At 42.2% G+C, this 17255-nt stretch overlaps 1 protein-coding gene across 2 annotated transcripts in view; it reads left to right on the forward strand.

Annotated features, from left to right (window-relative positions):
- Nucleotides 1–17255, forward strand: part of LOC114549439 (sodium/hydrogen exchanger 9) — a 68824-nt gene that overhangs the window by 13192 nt on the left and 38377 nt on the right. For both annotated transcript variants that reach the window (XM_028569743.1, XM_028569744.1), the window contains 4 exons: nucleotides 9531–9636; nucleotides 12169–12307; nucleotides 13347–13452; nucleotides 16561–16649. In XM_028569743.1, coding sequence (XP_028425544.1) covers nucleotides 9531–9636; nucleotides 12169–12307; nucleotides 13347–13452; nucleotides 16561–16649 — 440 coding nt within the window. The remainder of the gene's footprint in view (nucleotides 1–9530; nucleotides 9637–12168; nucleotides 12308–13346; nucleotides 13453–16560; nucleotides 16650–17255) is intronic.

Consider the following 17255-nt stretch of genomic DNA (forward strand, 5'->3'; position numbering starts at 1 on the left):
CTGCAGCTACCATTGAAGACTATGTAATGTCCTCTCTATTGTTTCTGGGAATTTGGAGATTTTAATGACCTGAGAAGTTAACATTTTACAATAATAGACATGATGGGCTTTTTAAGGCTTATACTGTTAGGATGACATTTCTAGAGTCAATATCTTAACATATGACTAGTATTTCTTCCTCACAATTATATTTTTGGCAGTGTGGATTCTTTCAAGCAGTATTTAAACCATTATGTAGGGAGATGTATATTATATATATATTTTTGGTATTGTCAAACATTTCTTAGGTAGGTGAGGTGGCACTGGGGCGACTTTGGATATAGAAATTCCATAATCTTGTCTATGGTCTTGATTTCTTCTCATAGTCTAAAGACATGATACCGGTCTGGTGGTTTGGAGACTGAATTGATGTCAGTGTGAGTCTGTCGCACCTACAGTATATGAGCGAGGGATAGACTCCAGCTCCTGCTGACGATTCAAAAGATTAAGCTGGTAGAGAAAATTAGAAGCAGATCTAAAGGAAGATACATATATATTTATATTTACATTCCTTTTGGAGTGTTTTACATTATTCTTATAGATGAATAGTAGCTACCTGAGCAATTATCATAAGTTTCTTGACAATAGAGACAACCAATGAGTAAAAGCATTTTAGTCTGTAATGTCCCTGTTGGTATTCATTTGAAAATATGCAATTCTTAGGATGCACAAATTGCCCTAGCATCTGCTTATTTTCTTTCCATTCAGCGTTCATCTGTGAGAAAAATAAAGCAAAATAAGGCTACGCCAAGGCCTCGATAGAAAGACAATCATTTATAATGTCTGCCTATAACATGTATAATAATCAAATAATTAATTAGTTATAATGACTCTCATTAAATATAATCGCATGTATGTACTGGATCTTGACTTCAGTTAGAAGAGACTGAAATGTGTGTAGAGAGGTCAGGGGGTCAAACTGCCAGTGCAAGAATGTTTTCTGGGGAGGGGTTGATTAGGTTAAGATATACCTAACTAGGCAGAGTTCACAAGGGGATGGAGAGCCGTGGACTGATGATGCACTCAGAGCTGTGGATGACTCTGTACTGCTAGGAATATTTATAATACTGTAGATGACAGTCATCTTAAAAGAATGGCTGTTCTTGGCAAGATAACACATACACATAAAGTAATGCATGTCCTTCACACACAGAACATTGATATTAGAAGGAGAGGGGGTAGTAGACTGGTTGGAAGTACGTAGATTCAATTCCTCTTGAGTGGAAAATACCCGGGAGGAAGGGAGAGAGGGAATCCTCCAGGTAGTCAACATCTCCCATTGGATGGATCATCGTGTGCCAAGGGGCTGGGACCAGCCTGTACACCAACAAGGAAGCGCCAAGTCTAAACCACGGTTGCCTCCCACCTTAGTATTAGCCAATCTAATAATCTCATGTAACCAGTATTCAGTATTCTTTTGGGGTGGGGGGCGACAGAGTAACGGCACCCGCTGACTGTGGCCTCTCAAACTGAAATAATCATTGTATACCATGTGTATACAAGTTCTATTATTATTCCATCTATAATAAACCACCTTAAATGAGAGAAATGTTTGTCTTCTGTCCTAACCGACCACTTGGACCCCGTCACATATATTGATTTTTAAATAGTTGGTTTTATATAAGCCTTCAACGCTCTGTAGCCATAGAACCTGTTTTTCTCAGAAGAAGACACATGGTTCAGGTCACAGAGTGGAACGCCTGCTGCGCTACATCCTCTAGCTTCAGGGATGGATTCAAAAGGTTGGTGAAACCCTGTCAGAGATGGAAATGATGCCAGAGCTAGAAATGCCTTGTTTACATCTGCAGTCCCGGGCCAGAGGTCGGCAGGAACTACCAAGATATAAAGTGAATATTGGAAACGCAGTTATACATAGGTGTATACATGCACATGACTTGACTTACACAAAACTAAGGATTTGTATTGCAGCAGAGCAGTAGAAACAGAACAATAAAAAAATTAAAACAATGACTATTTACTAAATACATACACCTTAAATAGCAATATATAATAGGCTTACACATGGACAAGTGAAGAAATGTGATGTGGTGTTGTGAAATTGGTAAGATTCCAACAGAGATAGGAAGCCTAATTTAGTGCTGTCATATTCTCATAACCTGAATGTGTGTTTTAGCGATTAGGCAATGGCAGCTGTTTTAACCATGGTTACATACTGCAAATATACAGTAGAGTGGGTCAGATATTCTTGATACTTGTGAAAACAAAAACCGGTTGGCAGTTGTGTATAGGTCTGTCTGTATAAAACACCTCAGCTCTCAATACTAGGTCAACCCGTTTGGGCCGTAATTAACTTAGCTAAGGTTTTACAAAATATGATTGGTTATACATTTATGTTGCAAGCCTGGCACCACTAACTAGAGAAAGACCAGCACATACAGCAGTAAGTTCTTTGATATCTTCCATGTCTGGAAGGCTCTAAATAGCTTTTCTCCTAATTGCTATTACAAGGTAATTAGAATTAATGGAGATTTTAAAAATACCTTATGCTGACATCCTAAGGAACTACTGTAAGATTCAGAGTAAACAGAACAAAACCAAACTTCTAATTTTAAAATGCTGGTTTACTTCAACTTGCTTTCAAACTGTGAGGAAGGCTTTTCCTGTTGCAGTATTTTGACCCCTGTTTGTGCACTTGTCAATGCCTTAAAAAAGTGAGCACTTTTTACGCTGATCTGGGTAGATTATAGTAATTCCCCGTTGACTGTTATCTCTTCCCTAATGCATCACTTTCAGTATTATATCTGCCTAATTTGGTCAAATCAGCGAGCAAATCCCATGCCCTCTGACTGAGATGGCCATGAGCGTTGCCTCTGCTAAACCTCTGCAGCAGGGTAATTTGACCTAATAAGGCTTCCATCCGACCCTTTCAATTGTATTATGTCTGAAATAATTGTCTACTCTCTCTACCTTATGGTGTTGCTGTGGAAACTATTGAACACTTGACAGCTGTAGGATGGGGTTGCCATGGCAACACAGCCAACCCATGTATGTGTGTGTGAGATGGGCTCAATTTTATTTTTCATTTTTTCCATCTTGCAGTGCGAGTAGTGCACGACATGCTGTCATCAGCCAGTTATTATGGGAATGTGGAGATGGAACGAATCTGACTCCAGGGTCTACCTCAGCCTCTCCAGATAAAGGATTTTCCCTGACCAGGAAGAGCTCTAAACCTGTCAAAGACCAAAGAGCCAGATCTGTCATAACAAGTCCTGGGGCTGCTCTCTTACTGCTCTTATTATCAGTCTGGTCCTATACTGGCTGTGATGCCCTTACTGGCCTGGTATTCACAAAAGGGCTAAACGCCGCTATCAGAGCACCCTCATTATTCATATCACAAATTTCCCTGAAACTCATTTATAGGATTCTTTTTGCATATTGGTCTCAACAGGTGGAATATTAACTTACTGGGAGCTGTTATTGTTTTGAATATGATATTGTCTGGCCTTCAGAATGGCACCGCTCTGATTTTCTGTTTGCCTGTCCATGCCATCTGTGTGGTCTTTCTCTATATCTGACATTATTTTTGTTATATGAGAATTTTGTTTTGCTTGTTTTAAACCCTACCTGGTATCTCTTGTGGCAGTTAAAAAAGGGTTTGACCCAGTGAATTTTGTCTGTCTACTGTATTTATTTATCGATGTATTCATCTGTCTATCAAATATGATATGTTGTGATCTAATCTAATGTATGTAATAATAATAATGTAATCTTAATCTAATGTAGTCTGATATACAGTATCAGGAAACATAGAGCAAACAATACAACCGATATCTCGCAGGAGATACTTGAGGTGTCTCAAAGTGCTAAGCCGACAGGCCGTCACCGCCTCGTCAATGTCAGTATTCTCCTTGTCACTCAGTGTCAACACTTTGCCGTCATGCAGTGCTGAGCAAGTCGTGTGTGTGTGTGCATGCGCTCATTCATATGCTCAGCATATTCCGCTCGATGTTTACTGTTGGTGAACTCACTGTGGAGTTCAGCTCGTATTCCTCTAAACGGATGCAGCGTGTTGAGAAATTCAGCTGTATAAATAAGTGAGTAATAAGTTGTTTGTATTTTTCACCACAAATTTGAATTTCATCATTAATGAGCTGAGAAATTGCTTTTCTACATATGACGAAGAGAGAGAGGGTGTTGTCTCGTGTCGTATGATCGTTAACGAATTTAACACTGCAGAGGTGCTCATCCATACAGGTTTAGTGGCTTGACGGTTAACGTGAAGTAGGGGATTTGATTTGCGGGGGTATTTTGGCGCCGGTAATGTTATTAGTGTTGTAAGTTAGCAGTAGACTTAATTAACCCGACTCAGGGTGCTGTGTCTGCCCGGTTCAACTCTGAGATGTTGCACAGCGCTGTGAAGGAATAATCTCCGAGATTACGTTATGTTCTGCCAGCTCACAGCAATTTAATTGATATAAGTGCATAATAAATGCAGGAAAAGAGTCAAAGGCTGTAACACCCCCCACCCCCCGCTGTTGTAACGCGTTCTGCATGTGGCGTCTACATGTGATTTGCAGGTTACCTACACGGAAACACATACATACAGATATGTCTCGCTTTATTAGATAGATTGCCTGCCTATAAGTGGCATCACGCTCTGTCTGCCACCTGTTGTCTGTAGCTGGTTGTGCTTTGCATGTTTGGGATTCGGAAACGTCCTTAAATTCGGGAATTGTTGTTTGTTTATTCAAAGTCAAAGACAGTCCAAAGTAGTGCTACTTTGCACATTTTTGTGGGTCTGAGGTGTATTTCACATTTTAGCTGCCATTTTAGCTGCTTTCTTCGACCCTCTGTGTCTCCGTTCCTGCGCTGAGCTCAGTCAGTGTGCAGTGTGAGGTGTGAGAGGGGGAGTGGCCAGCGGCTAGAGCGGCAAAAGCCAATCGGCCCTATTTTAACGATCTGAAACGCGAGTATCAAACGTGAAACGCAAGTAGCTTTGTGGGCGGATCGCGGGCGCTGTTGCTATTATACCAGCGGGATAAATGACTCTTGCGCCCGACGCAAATCTAAAATGGGTTGGTCTGAAGTAGCTAGGTGTGGTTTGGGCGTAACATGCAATAAACCAATCAGAGCGTCATCTCACATTCCCTTTAAGAGCAGGCGCGCTTGTTCCATGGCGGATTGCTATTATGACGGCGGATTTGCCTGGCGCGTCCGGGATGCTGCTCCTCTCGGGCGCATCTCGTCAAGTCTGGAGAGGATTGCTGCAGCCATGGAGCGTGGGCCTCCAAACGCACCACCTGCTCCTGTTGTGCCCGTTACTCCTCCCCCCACTCCATCTCCGTCCACCCGCTCGACCAGGAGCACATCGCTCGTTGCCACTCCCGGACCAGATCCAGATGGGAACTGCTGCGTCTGTGTAGATGAGAGAAGCAAAGTGTAGGCTATGCGCTACATTATGGCCAAGCATGCGCCCCTAAAATAGCATCTGAAATACGCACCACTGACTTTAGACTAGCGCCACTGACTTTAGACCAGGTTTTTCCTGGTCTATGGCGGAATTGTTTTCTGAAACTGCAAAATAGCACTAGGGAACGTTTGCGCCTGAACACGCCTCCTCTTTTCGCTGAACCGCCCCTTGGAGCGCAAATACATTCCCTAATTTACCGATGTGCGTCTGTGGAGGGAAAAGTCCGCTGTGCGTTAGGTGCAAAATAGGAATTATACATGTGTCTGTGTACAAAGGCAATTGCGCCGAGAGCAAGATAGGGCCCAATGTGTGCTTCTTTTACCAGCGATATCTTTTGCATTTCTAATCCAAACAACGTCAAACTTGGCACTGCACTTACTCGTGCCCGTAGCAAGACACCTGTCAAGTGTGAAATCCATCAGACTAACGGTTTGAGAGATATGCACATAACACACACACAGACAGACAGACAGACAGACAGACAGACGTTCCTGCAATTTATATATAGATATAGATATATAGATAGAAGATAGATAGATATAGATGGTCCAAAAGCATGCAAGCAAATGTTTTATCAACTTTAGTTTCTGAGCCTTTTATTACGAATCAAACATGGAAGACAAATTAAATGGTGTCATGAGGGACCAAACAAAAAAAGGCACAAGAGACGTAGATAAATTGTATGATTAATTCAATCAGAACTTCAATGTTCAATGGCAACCATTTGAAATCATGTCTTTTTTAAACAAAAGCAATTAGGGTTTTTGTTGTATAGCCTTCCAATGGTTTTGGAATACTCTAGGAGGTTTCATCAGCTCTACTGATTAGTTGGGGGATCCCAGCATTTAACCTCTGTAGATGACTCACACCGTGACATCACATAAGAGTTGACATCTACAGAGGTTACTGTAAATGCTGGGGACTCCCTCCATTCAGTGCTGGTGAAACTGATAAGACTCACAGCAAGCAGCAACTGCCTTTGACCTATTACTAGAAATACATTCTTCTCAGCTCTGGAAACAATACAACATTTCCTAAGCTAGATGGAGGCTAGGATAGACACTTGGAAAATCAGTCAAACTTTGCGGCTCACCCTAGATCGTACCAGACATCTGTATTTGTCTCAACCCTGTGATAATTTGGCATTGATGTACAGAAACACTAAACAGCAGTGTTCTATGCTATTTCTCATCATAGTTAACAATTTGACATTTGATGTGTGTTTCTTATCATAGTTGATATTCATAAATAGCTGTGGTTAGATTGATTTAATTCTTCAAAATGTTTGCTGTAAACTGTGAACAGTACCATTTATGTGTTGCTTTCCACTCAATCATAATGTGATACAAACACACTCATAACTGCCATGTCCACTCTAAGTCATTATTAGGGGTGTAACGATACACGTATAAAGTATTGAACCGTTCGGTACGAGGCTTTCGATTAGGTACACATTACAAACCGAACGATTCGTTGGACTAATCCTATTTCATTTAGAAGGAAAGAGCTTAAATTGTGTGAAATATAATGGTGTCAGAGCCGCTGCATTCAACAAGGCAGCCCAAACAACGTAACAGGCAATGTGCTGTCTGCCCCTCCCACTCCAAAAGAAAAACACTCTACTCCAGTCAGGCATGCTACGCTGAACTACCTCATTGCAATATGGCTAGTAATGTTAATGCGACTTAGCCTGACAAGCCAGACCCACATCAAGATGTTGGGTCCGGGAACTCACCATTGACGGAGCTCAATCCGAGGGGCGGGATAAACGGTTGTCTTTCAAATTCCCTCTGCACGTAATAGAATAGCGCTACAACCAGGCAGAGCAACGAAGAAGGTAGCGAAGCTAGTTGATAGATTCAACGTTTTGCCATATCCGGTCAGCAAAACTCCGAAAAACATCTTCCTTTTTAAAGAATGATTTCAGTTCCGTTCTTTTCTCAAAGAAAAGCTTAACTCCAAGTCTTCCAAAAGACTGCTGTTCCCAGCAGCAGCAGCAGCCCCCCCACCGACTTTATACACGATGTGATTGGCCTGACCAGAGTTTGGTTTTTCCAGCTCGCAAGCCAACGGAGAGTGCCTAGACCCCCCTGGCTGCAAATTAAATTTGCTGCCGCTAGGGTGCGTCTAGATTTCTAAGCTAAATGCGACTATTACCAGACCAGAATTAGAAGATCCTCCAATAACCAACAGGTCTGGCGTTTGGAGCCACTTTGGTTTCCCTGTAAGTTATGAGGGTGATGGCAAGAGAGTGGTAGATAAAAAAAACAACGGTATGTGGGAATACTACAAAGATGTCAAGTCATTTACGCCGACATCACCTCATTGTGTCAATAATTGGAACTAGACGAAAACAAGAAGCAACACACACGCTACAAACTATCCCCGCAGCATTTAAGCAGCTTCCAGCTGATTCAAACAGGGCAAAAGACATCACTGTGGCGATTGGTACATTTATAGCCGTGGATATGAGAACCTACCCTATAGTGGAAAACGCAGGTTTTTATGAACATGGTAAATGTAATTGAGCCCCGTTACACTAGTCCTTCACGAGGCCATTTCAGCCAGACCGTAATTCCTGCGTTGTACAAAAAAACAAAAGCCCAAATAGAGAACCAATTGTCCGAAGCACCGGCTGTTGCTCTGACAGCAGACGGCTGGACGTCAAGGGCTACACCAAGCTACCTGACTGTAACATGTAGTTTTTTTTTAAAGGAGCGTTTTTTGTTTTATATGCGGCTAAGAATACACCCCAGAAGATGGGTCATTGTTCAAAGTAAAAAAAAATTTAAAAATCAAGTAAATTTCTTTGGCATTTCTTTCTTTTTGCTGTATCAAAACCGAACCGTGACATCACTGTCTCGTATTGAACCGAACCGTGAATTTTGTGAAGCGGTACACCCCTAGTCATTATGCAAAACTGAATTATGTGAGAAGGAATTCTTTGTGTTGCTGACCGGTTAATAAATCTTACATTATTTTAAGCACGGAGTTCTGCCTGTAGTTCCCCTACATTAGACTGTAATTGGCTCCTTTTGGATGTTTTAATCAGCTGCAGCATCTTAGCTCTAATCTCCCCCTTTCCCCCACCAGCCTCCTCTCAAGATTCCCACAATCCTAGTTATCTCACTCTATAGTGAAAACTGCAGTAATGCTCTAAGCTAATGAACACAAATAAACTCTAAGTACATTCATGCTCAACAAACACAACGAACACATATGAAACAACTAAACACCTAGAGGGATAACAATAAGGAATTTGCAACAGCCATTAACTACCAATATATACAAATCATAACAAGCATTTCAGTTATTTCCTCTACTCTGCCTTTTCTACTGCTGCCAGCAGATCACAGATTGCCATGTTATGACTACAGTTATTTTTAAACAGGAAATGTACCCTGTAAAATACACAGTCACACATGCAGTTTTTCTTTTACTTAAAAAAGAAGTGTTGATGCATTAAGACTTAGACTGAAATGCGAGGTAGTGTCCAATAATTGTTTTGATTTGATTTGTGCTTCTTTTTAGTACACAATGTATATTCATTCAATGATACTACAGTATACGAAGGCAAGCAATTTATTTTAATGTTTTGTTTTCCTGTGCACTTGCATCACAATCTCATCGTACACACAAAGAAACAACACACTCCAGATATCTTGAGTTTGCTACTGCAGTGTCAAATAATGTAAATTATTCTTAACGAGTTACTGAAAAAGAACAGTGACAGACATACAATTACAATTTTGTTCTGCTCTGTTTCCTTTGCAGACATAAATATTGTCCTTTTGAAAGCATTTGTGTATTTTCTTAAGCTGGGGCTGAACAAGTCTTTGCTTGGTTTAGAGACTCTGGCTAGGTCAGTGTCAAAATCCTCTTTCCAGCAATGTCAATGTGCTGACATTTTCTGTCAGCTTTCATTGTTTCATTGTTCCCTTGGCTTCTCCTGTTTGTAGCAGAAAAGGTGATACTCCACACCACTTTTGCTGTGTGCTTAACAGAGGAATTATTGCGCTTCCTGCAGTCTTCAGCAGCAGTAACTCTTGTTTTTTTTTAGTTGCAGTCCTTGGCCTGTTGTCAGAGCTGCGTGTGGACCCGGATCTGCTCACCCTGCTGTTCGGCGAGAGTGTCCTGAATGATGCTGTGGCCATTGTCCTGACACAGTGAGTATCTTGTTTTTAGGATTTTTCTCTGCCCTCGCAATGCAATCTATTTCGAATAATAAAAATACATTTATTTTTGATAGTGCTTTTCTAGACACTCAAAGACGCTTTACAGTTTTTGTTACATAAATACAACAAACAGACAAGGTACATAGACAAGGTTACATAACAGACAAAAGAAAAGAAAAAACACATACGTGCATGGACAAGCAGAGGCAAGCAAGAGAGGTGGGCATTGAAAAGGAGGGAAAAACTGGGAAAGTCTATTTCTAGGTTTAATTGTGTGGGAGCTCAGTCTTTTCCAATTAGCATTATGGGTCTGGATGGATGCTGCCAGCTTTAAGGAAAGGGTGTGATTGGCAAAACCACATGAGTGCCTCGGATGCTATGCAGTGGACTGCGTAAGTGAGTTGCCCCTGGCACTGTCAGCATCTCATTAAAGTACTCAGTGGAGAGACTCACTACCAGGGTAGAGACACGCTCCCAGCTAACAAACTCGGTTAACACAGCTACTGTCAAATTTAGACAAAATACAGCATAAAAACCCTCGGAAGCTTAGTGAAGTAGCCATGATGCAGCCATGCCTTGTTCATGCATCTCAAATGCTTCATTAATTTTCCTCTACTTTAACCTCTTTCTCCAGCATTGCACCCACATATGCATGTGTGTCCTGCTCACACACATTGCAGTCATTGTCTGCTCTATTTACGCATTGCTAGTGAACAAAGTAGACGTGCTAACAGATGGCAAGATTTGGAGCACTGAGATGGAGACAGAGAGAGGGGAGAACTCACACAGGTCCACATTCATGGCCACGCAGGCAGAATAAAAAAATGGAGGTAGATGGGACAAGATATGTGTTCATATTTGCATATTGTATTCACACAGAACGACACATCACATGTACTGTACCTGCATCTCTTTCTCTGATTGCACAAATGGGCCCATACAGGCAGGCAGATGGAAAGAAAAGGAGGCGAGTGTGCAGAAAGTTGTGTTCACGCCGTTGCTGCTGTCTTTGTGTACATTGAAGTGCAGAGGAGGGAGCCTGCACGTCTTCCCGGGTAAACACTCAGATAGGGCTGTGTTTGTTCCTGGAGTGGCGTGACCGGCCTTCATGCCATCTCCTGTCACTTGACTGGCTCGCTAGCCTGCCGGTTGCCCTGGCTCCACACACAAAGCTGGCCCTTATTAGTGAGCCACGCGGCGCCCTGGCACTGGAATTTTAACAAGCTCCCAGTGCAGCTCAACCTTACGCTGATGTGCCCTCTCACAGGCACTAAACCTCCTGCTCCAGCAGTCCTAACCCAGCCACCATTCAACCAGGTCCTGTGTTGACATCTTGAGGTTTTTGTCTGGGAGTTAATAGCTCGACATGCCTGAAGATACAGTCTATAGAGGGTCAAACTGACCAAGGGACTAGTAGCCAAATGTAATGTGCTAACACAACAGGAGTCTTTATTTTCACAGAGGGGATACTAGATTTTCCTCTTTCAGCTTGCTGAGCTTATTAGCAACAGCTTGATTGATTCTTTCCCTTTTGCCATTGGGATTAAGGCATGTTGTGGTGTGTGCTAGCTCATTTCAACCAGACAGCATGAAAAGTGGAGATACATTACGGGTTCATGTGTCATTTCACATTTTTTTTGACACCATTAGGTTCTTCAGCAAACCATTTTCATGGTAGCTGGAGTATAAAGTTAGTTTATGTAATGTTAGTAAAACTACCCTGGCTATCACAGTGTGTGTCCCATTAAATGTAGGAAGCAAAAACAACATCCCCCACTTTCACATTGTTTTGCTGACTCAATGGTTTGACATTCATTTAAATCAGCCAAAGTATAAAGGGTGTACATGGGAGGATCTGTGGTGGGCCAAGAAATGTAATCCCACAAAGGCAGCCAGCTCCATCAGCCACTCGCATGGGTGCCTGTCTCTGCTTGCTTCACCTCAGGCTCTCTCTCTCTCTCTCTCTCTCTCTCTCTCTCTCTCTCTCTCTCTCTCTCTCTCTCTCTCTCTTTCCCTCCCTCCTTCTCTCCTCTCTGTGAGGCCTCTTTTGCACTCAATGACTTCCATGAGGAAGTCTCCCCTTCCCCCGTCAGAGTAAATACTTATAGAGGTGTGAATAGCAAGATGCTGTTTTCTTTGTGAACAACAATAGTATTTCCCAATAACCACTAGGGGATGTCTCTCAGGCAAATAATTCAAAATGGATTGTTTTTCATGGAAGGATTTAACTTCTAAAGAAGGCCATGTATTCTTAGGAGTGACTCCAATAAATTGCACTTAAAGGCTTAGCTCAGCATAATAAGTATGTGAAGTTATGTTCACTGCTGCAGACTGGTTCACACCAAGAACCAAGTGGGCCATATATCTGATGACTGCATTTGTTTCAGAGCCATAAACCATGTTGACGCTTTAATGTTTCAGCATCTGTAACACTCATTTTAATTTCTGCCGTAATTGTTCTATTGCCTTCTTTTTGTTCCATAGCAGTTTGTCTCTTTTTTCATGTGTCAATTTGTCTTCCAGTGCCATCACCACCTATACCCAGATGGGTGCAGGACACACCTTCGACCCCCATGCCATCCTCCTCTCTGTTGGTTATTTTCTTGGAGTGCTTGCCGGCTCCTTCCTCTTGGGTTTCATATTCACAGTCATAACAGCCCTCATATCCTTTCATCCCCTCCCATCTTTGGCTCCGCACCCCCAACTCAATTATCATCTTAGCATCCGCTGCAATCTATCCACTTCCTCAACTTGGTATTTGCTTCTCTAACAAATCCCTACTGTACCACCTAAACAAAAGAAACGCAACTACTGTAAGTCTAAAGTGCTCCTGTGACATTAATGGTTGCGGAGAGGTTGTCAATCAAGCCAGTAGCCTCTGATGAAGTCTGGACTTGCACTGTTGTCCAGCATTTCCCTCTGAACTTTAATTATAAGATGAAAAATGAGAATGTGTCATGAGAGGTTTGGGGCACAGCTCAGCTCTTATTTACAGTGTCTAATCTCTGAGTTTGAGCAAAGCACAATGAGCATTTAATAGATTTTGCTGATGCTAACCACTGCAACAACCTGCTCTCTTGTGCTGTCTCCTCAAACAGTGTCTTAAAGGGACTCAGTTTGATGTAGAGTTGCTTGTTTATCTTTTAATTACTTGCTGTACCTGTCCTTGTTAATTACAAAAACAATCAAACTTGGGAAGGAAAGTATTTATTATTGTAAGACAAGGGGGTATTTGAGGGAGTTGGGAATGCAGAGCAGCAATCTGTTAACAATTAGCATACCTACTATTGTGGTATTTACAGTACCTAAACCGACTCATCTTCATTTTCTGTGACTATCACAAATACTGAACTTCCAGTGTGTATTGTTCTTTCTGGAACACTGCTTTACAAGGAAGCTGTGCCAGAGGGGATGTGGGACAGTGAGAAAGCAGGAGTGGGATGTGGACTTTGTTATCTGCAGGAGAACTCACAGTAAGGGTCTCATTAAGACCCAGTGGGTTACTCGAATGGCAGACTCCTGGCTTAGTGAGCGGCTTCTGCAGTTGCTTTTTGTTCACTGAGGCTGCAGAGAAACACTGCACTCTTCGGTACATGTAGTCTGCCACAGGAGGCTTACATTTGTATTGCAATTCCAACCGTGTATTAGCCTGATGCAAAGTGTCAAGCAGTGTATGATTATCTTCTTAACTCTCTTTCTACCTCACCAAATTCACTCGGCTATGTGAGAATCCACTGCTGGAAACATCTGTCTTCTTTCTGTTGTCCTGGAGCAGCTTCCTCTCAGCTGAAGCTAGTGGACTTTCAGGTGAGTGCTGTATGACTTATATGATGTGTGTGTGTGTGTGTGTGTGTGTGTGTCTGTGTCTGTGTCTGTGTGTGTGTCTGTGTCTGTGTGTGTGTCTATGTGTGTCTCAGTGCTGATTGTAGCTTGGAGGTCAGACAGAATACAAATCCTGTTAGCAGACTGCTGCCCTCCCCCTCAGACGTCCCTTCTCAAGTGCATGCACTGACTCGCTCACTCCTCCACAATATCAGTGGCACAAGCATCTGTTTGATTGGCAAGCTCTGCTGCTTCAATGCGTCTCTGTGGCCACTGGTACTCCACAAACCTGGAAATGATGTGCGCACATTGTCCGCTGTCCAGACATGACCATCTGCACAATTCCCTTCTCAGCAACAGATGAAAATCCACACCAGCATCAGAGGAAGGCCGTTCCCTTAAATAAACAGTGTGGTATGGCATGTGTGTATTAGACACATGCCTTACCCTCTGAGAGTCCGGCGTTTTAGCGAGTCAATAATGTACAGATGAGAAAGTATTAAGCCATCTCCTCTCTACAGAGAACTGTAGGTACCAATCCCATTTTGGTCTCAACCCCCATAACTCATTTTAAAATGGTGTCCACCCTCCTCTGTCTGAGCATGTTTGTATATTTTGTTTCGAAACAGCACCACGGATCAAGCAAGCCATAATAGCATTCTTGCCCTAGCTGTTTGCACAGATTTCCTGGAAAGTCAAGGTCCCATGTAAATATGGATACATGACCTTGCATCTGTTTTCTTTATCTATCACCAAAGGGAGTTTGCATTTTTATTACATTGTTAGATTTTTCACTTTACTGATTCATAGCATATGGAAGCTTGGGTAGCTTGTGTTTGGAAAACAACAATTACTTGGCACAGCTGCCTGGAATTGTCTTCATCTATTATTTCACCGACCAGTCGTAATGTAGTTCTGAAATACCAATGTAGTGTACATATGCCCAAATAAGTGTTGTTGTTCCTCCTGCCCTGATTGTGTCAGAGGAATTCCACTCACTTAGTTGATGTTGTAGCTCTCCACTTGGCAGTACTCCCTGTGGCCTGTGGAGGAGGAGGAGGTGGTTTTAATGAAATAGTGTAACCTTTGTCCATTGGACCTAGATGCCCTGTCTACAAAGTACACCACTCTGAATGCTGCCCAGTGTGGGAGGAACACACTGCAGGAAAACCAAGGGCAATGATTCTCAGTACTATCTGATGCAGAGCCTCAGTTACTTTTCTGTACTATATTAATATTGCAATATCAGGGCTAATAGTAAAATTTCGACTTCAAACCTGCAGTGTTATAAAACCTTTTTTGATGCTGATGTTTTGTCACAGTAATCTAAAAATGAGTCCTATTGCAATCTTCGATGTTCTTTGTCCAAAATTGGACCCAAGAAAACTAATCTGTGGAGTGCCACTGTGGTCAAAAGCCTTTAATGTACCATTTGGGGTGAAGCGGCACCTCATACAGAGTGACCCAGTGAGCGATGAGAGTCCTCCCTGGTGTCCTTTGGTAATCAAGGCTCTTTCTGTCTCTTTTAATTGCTGGAGTTTAGCGAGGGTGTGCCTAACGACCCTCGGCCTCGCAGGGAGCCCTGCTGTCATTAATCTTATGCCCCTCACAACTGCTCATTATGGGATGCATCTCATCTGTTACCAAGTGCCCCGAGTGGAGGAGTCTTTATGTGGGTGGTGGATGATGTGTTACCTCCGTCAGTAAGTAAACAAAGGAGGATGTTGAAGCCCTAAACCAAATGGAACCAAATCCAGAAAGGCATGCTCCATTAGACTTTGTCTGGTAAGAACATTGTGAACAGGGATTACTGGAGCTAGTATAGTGCATGTACAGGTCAGCATCCTAGTGTGAAGGCGGATGGTGAAAAAAGAATAATGGACTGGCTTCACTTAGCAGGCTGAACCACAGGTGCTATATTTTCTCTGCTGCCGTATTTATTACTGCCAGCTCTGTCCTCTAAGTATTGCTCCCCATCACAGTCATTTCACATTTTCTTCCATCTTCTGTGATTCTCTCACAAAGTAGAGGGAGCAAAAATGTGAAATTGAATTTCTGCAACGAGGCAAGCATGTCCTGTGAGGCAGCAACCCACCTTTTATGCTATGCATTTCAAATTCCAGCTCTCTGCTCCAGCCAGCCTCCTCTTTACCAGCAGGGGCCCTAATCACTCCGTCCACCCTGTTTCCTTTCTCTGTAGAGCTGCCTTTCTTTCCATTGTGTATTTTTGCTTGACATTTACTTGCCTTTTGTTAATTTCTGCTGCTCCGCATCTGGCACGATCTACAGCGATGATGTCATTCTTTTGCATTTATCATTCCCAGAGCTTCATGTCTTTGGAGTAGAAATGGAAGTAACGTTTTTGGCCAGAAACATGAGGATGCTTGAATTGGGTTGGACAGCACATTTTGACTAAGCTGTTTATACAGCTGGACTCCAGTGGAACCAGGACAATGGGTGGATAATGGGTTGGGTCGGTCTGATCTGGTGTCACATACTTTATACGCTCAAATGCAAAAGTAGTTGCACGCAGGAGGATTCAATGGAGTTCTTGGACTTCTTGGTAAATGCTTACATGCATTTGTTTTGCTAATCTATCTCTTTGTTTAATCATCATGTCCAGGTTGAATTTAAAATCATGTTTTTGAGCTAAACTGGAAGTTTATATCTGGTCAGTTGCTTTGATTTAAAAAATGCTGGGTTGAACCACGCAGACAAAGATTCTTTTGACAAATAACTTTCCTACAATGGAAGAACCTCGTACAGCATACTCACAACATGAGAGGCCCCAAGGCTCTGTGTGTTAACCAGCACACAAACATACACACAACCTGCTGATTACATAATAGGTGCATGTCTCAGCAATTTTGCATACTTTGTACTAATTAGATACAGCACATTGTTTAACTCCCTCCTGTTTATAGAACACTCCTCCATGAGTTTTTCCCACAAAATGGTGATGCTCACATTTACAACTAACAGATGTCATCATGGATGTTTAATACTTTATTGGCTATTTTGTTATTCCCCTTTTTTGAATTTTCATTAATTTCACTTGCATGTTTTTTTTCTTCTTTTTTTTTAATCTTTCAGGTATTGTGGCGGTGCTGTTTTGTGGCCTGAGCCAGGCAAGGTACACGATTCACAATTTATCTTCCCAGGGTAGGACCAGGACCAAGGAGGTGGGTTCATGGAGGATGATTGAGGCTTATTTCACTATTGTTTTCAAACAGCATTTTTTTTTGTTTACTCACTTTGTTCACATTGCCTTTCGATGCCAATGTTTGTGTCTGGTGTGCATGTACAAGCAATCATTAATTGCCACTAGTGCTCTGGTTGTCCAGTGGGTGTCTGTGTGGGAGGCCTGTCTCCACTATCTGCTTAATAGGCTGAGCACAGATGGAGGCCAGCACGCTGTCATACTGTACCGGCAAGCTTCACAGAGGAGCAAATAAATCAGAAGTACGCAAATATACTCATATATGCATTTATTATTCATTATCTGTGCCACAGTGGAGCTAACTGTTTATCACAAAAAAGTTTTTTTAAAAGGCTACAGTATGCAGCACAGCTGAAGCCTTTGCCTATAAAGTGGATTGGCTATGCAGTAGTCAATGCATGTGTATGGTGCAGTATGCTTACTTGTCAGAACGCCTTTATCTACATCTTTATGATTTATACATGCAGCTGCAGCTCAAAGGACAAGACAAAATGATTTAGTGTATGCAGACACTGGTTGAATAGCTAGAAGAAGGAGAAATATATTTCTCTGTGGCATCTCTTGTCCC

Source organism: Perca flavescens, chromosome 22 (assembly GCF_004354835.1).
Source record: "Perca flavescens isolate YP-PL-M2 chromosome 22, PFLA_1.0, whole genome shotgun sequence".
NCBI lineage: Eukaryota > Metazoa > Chordata > Actinopteri > Perciformes > Percidae > Perca > Perca flavescens.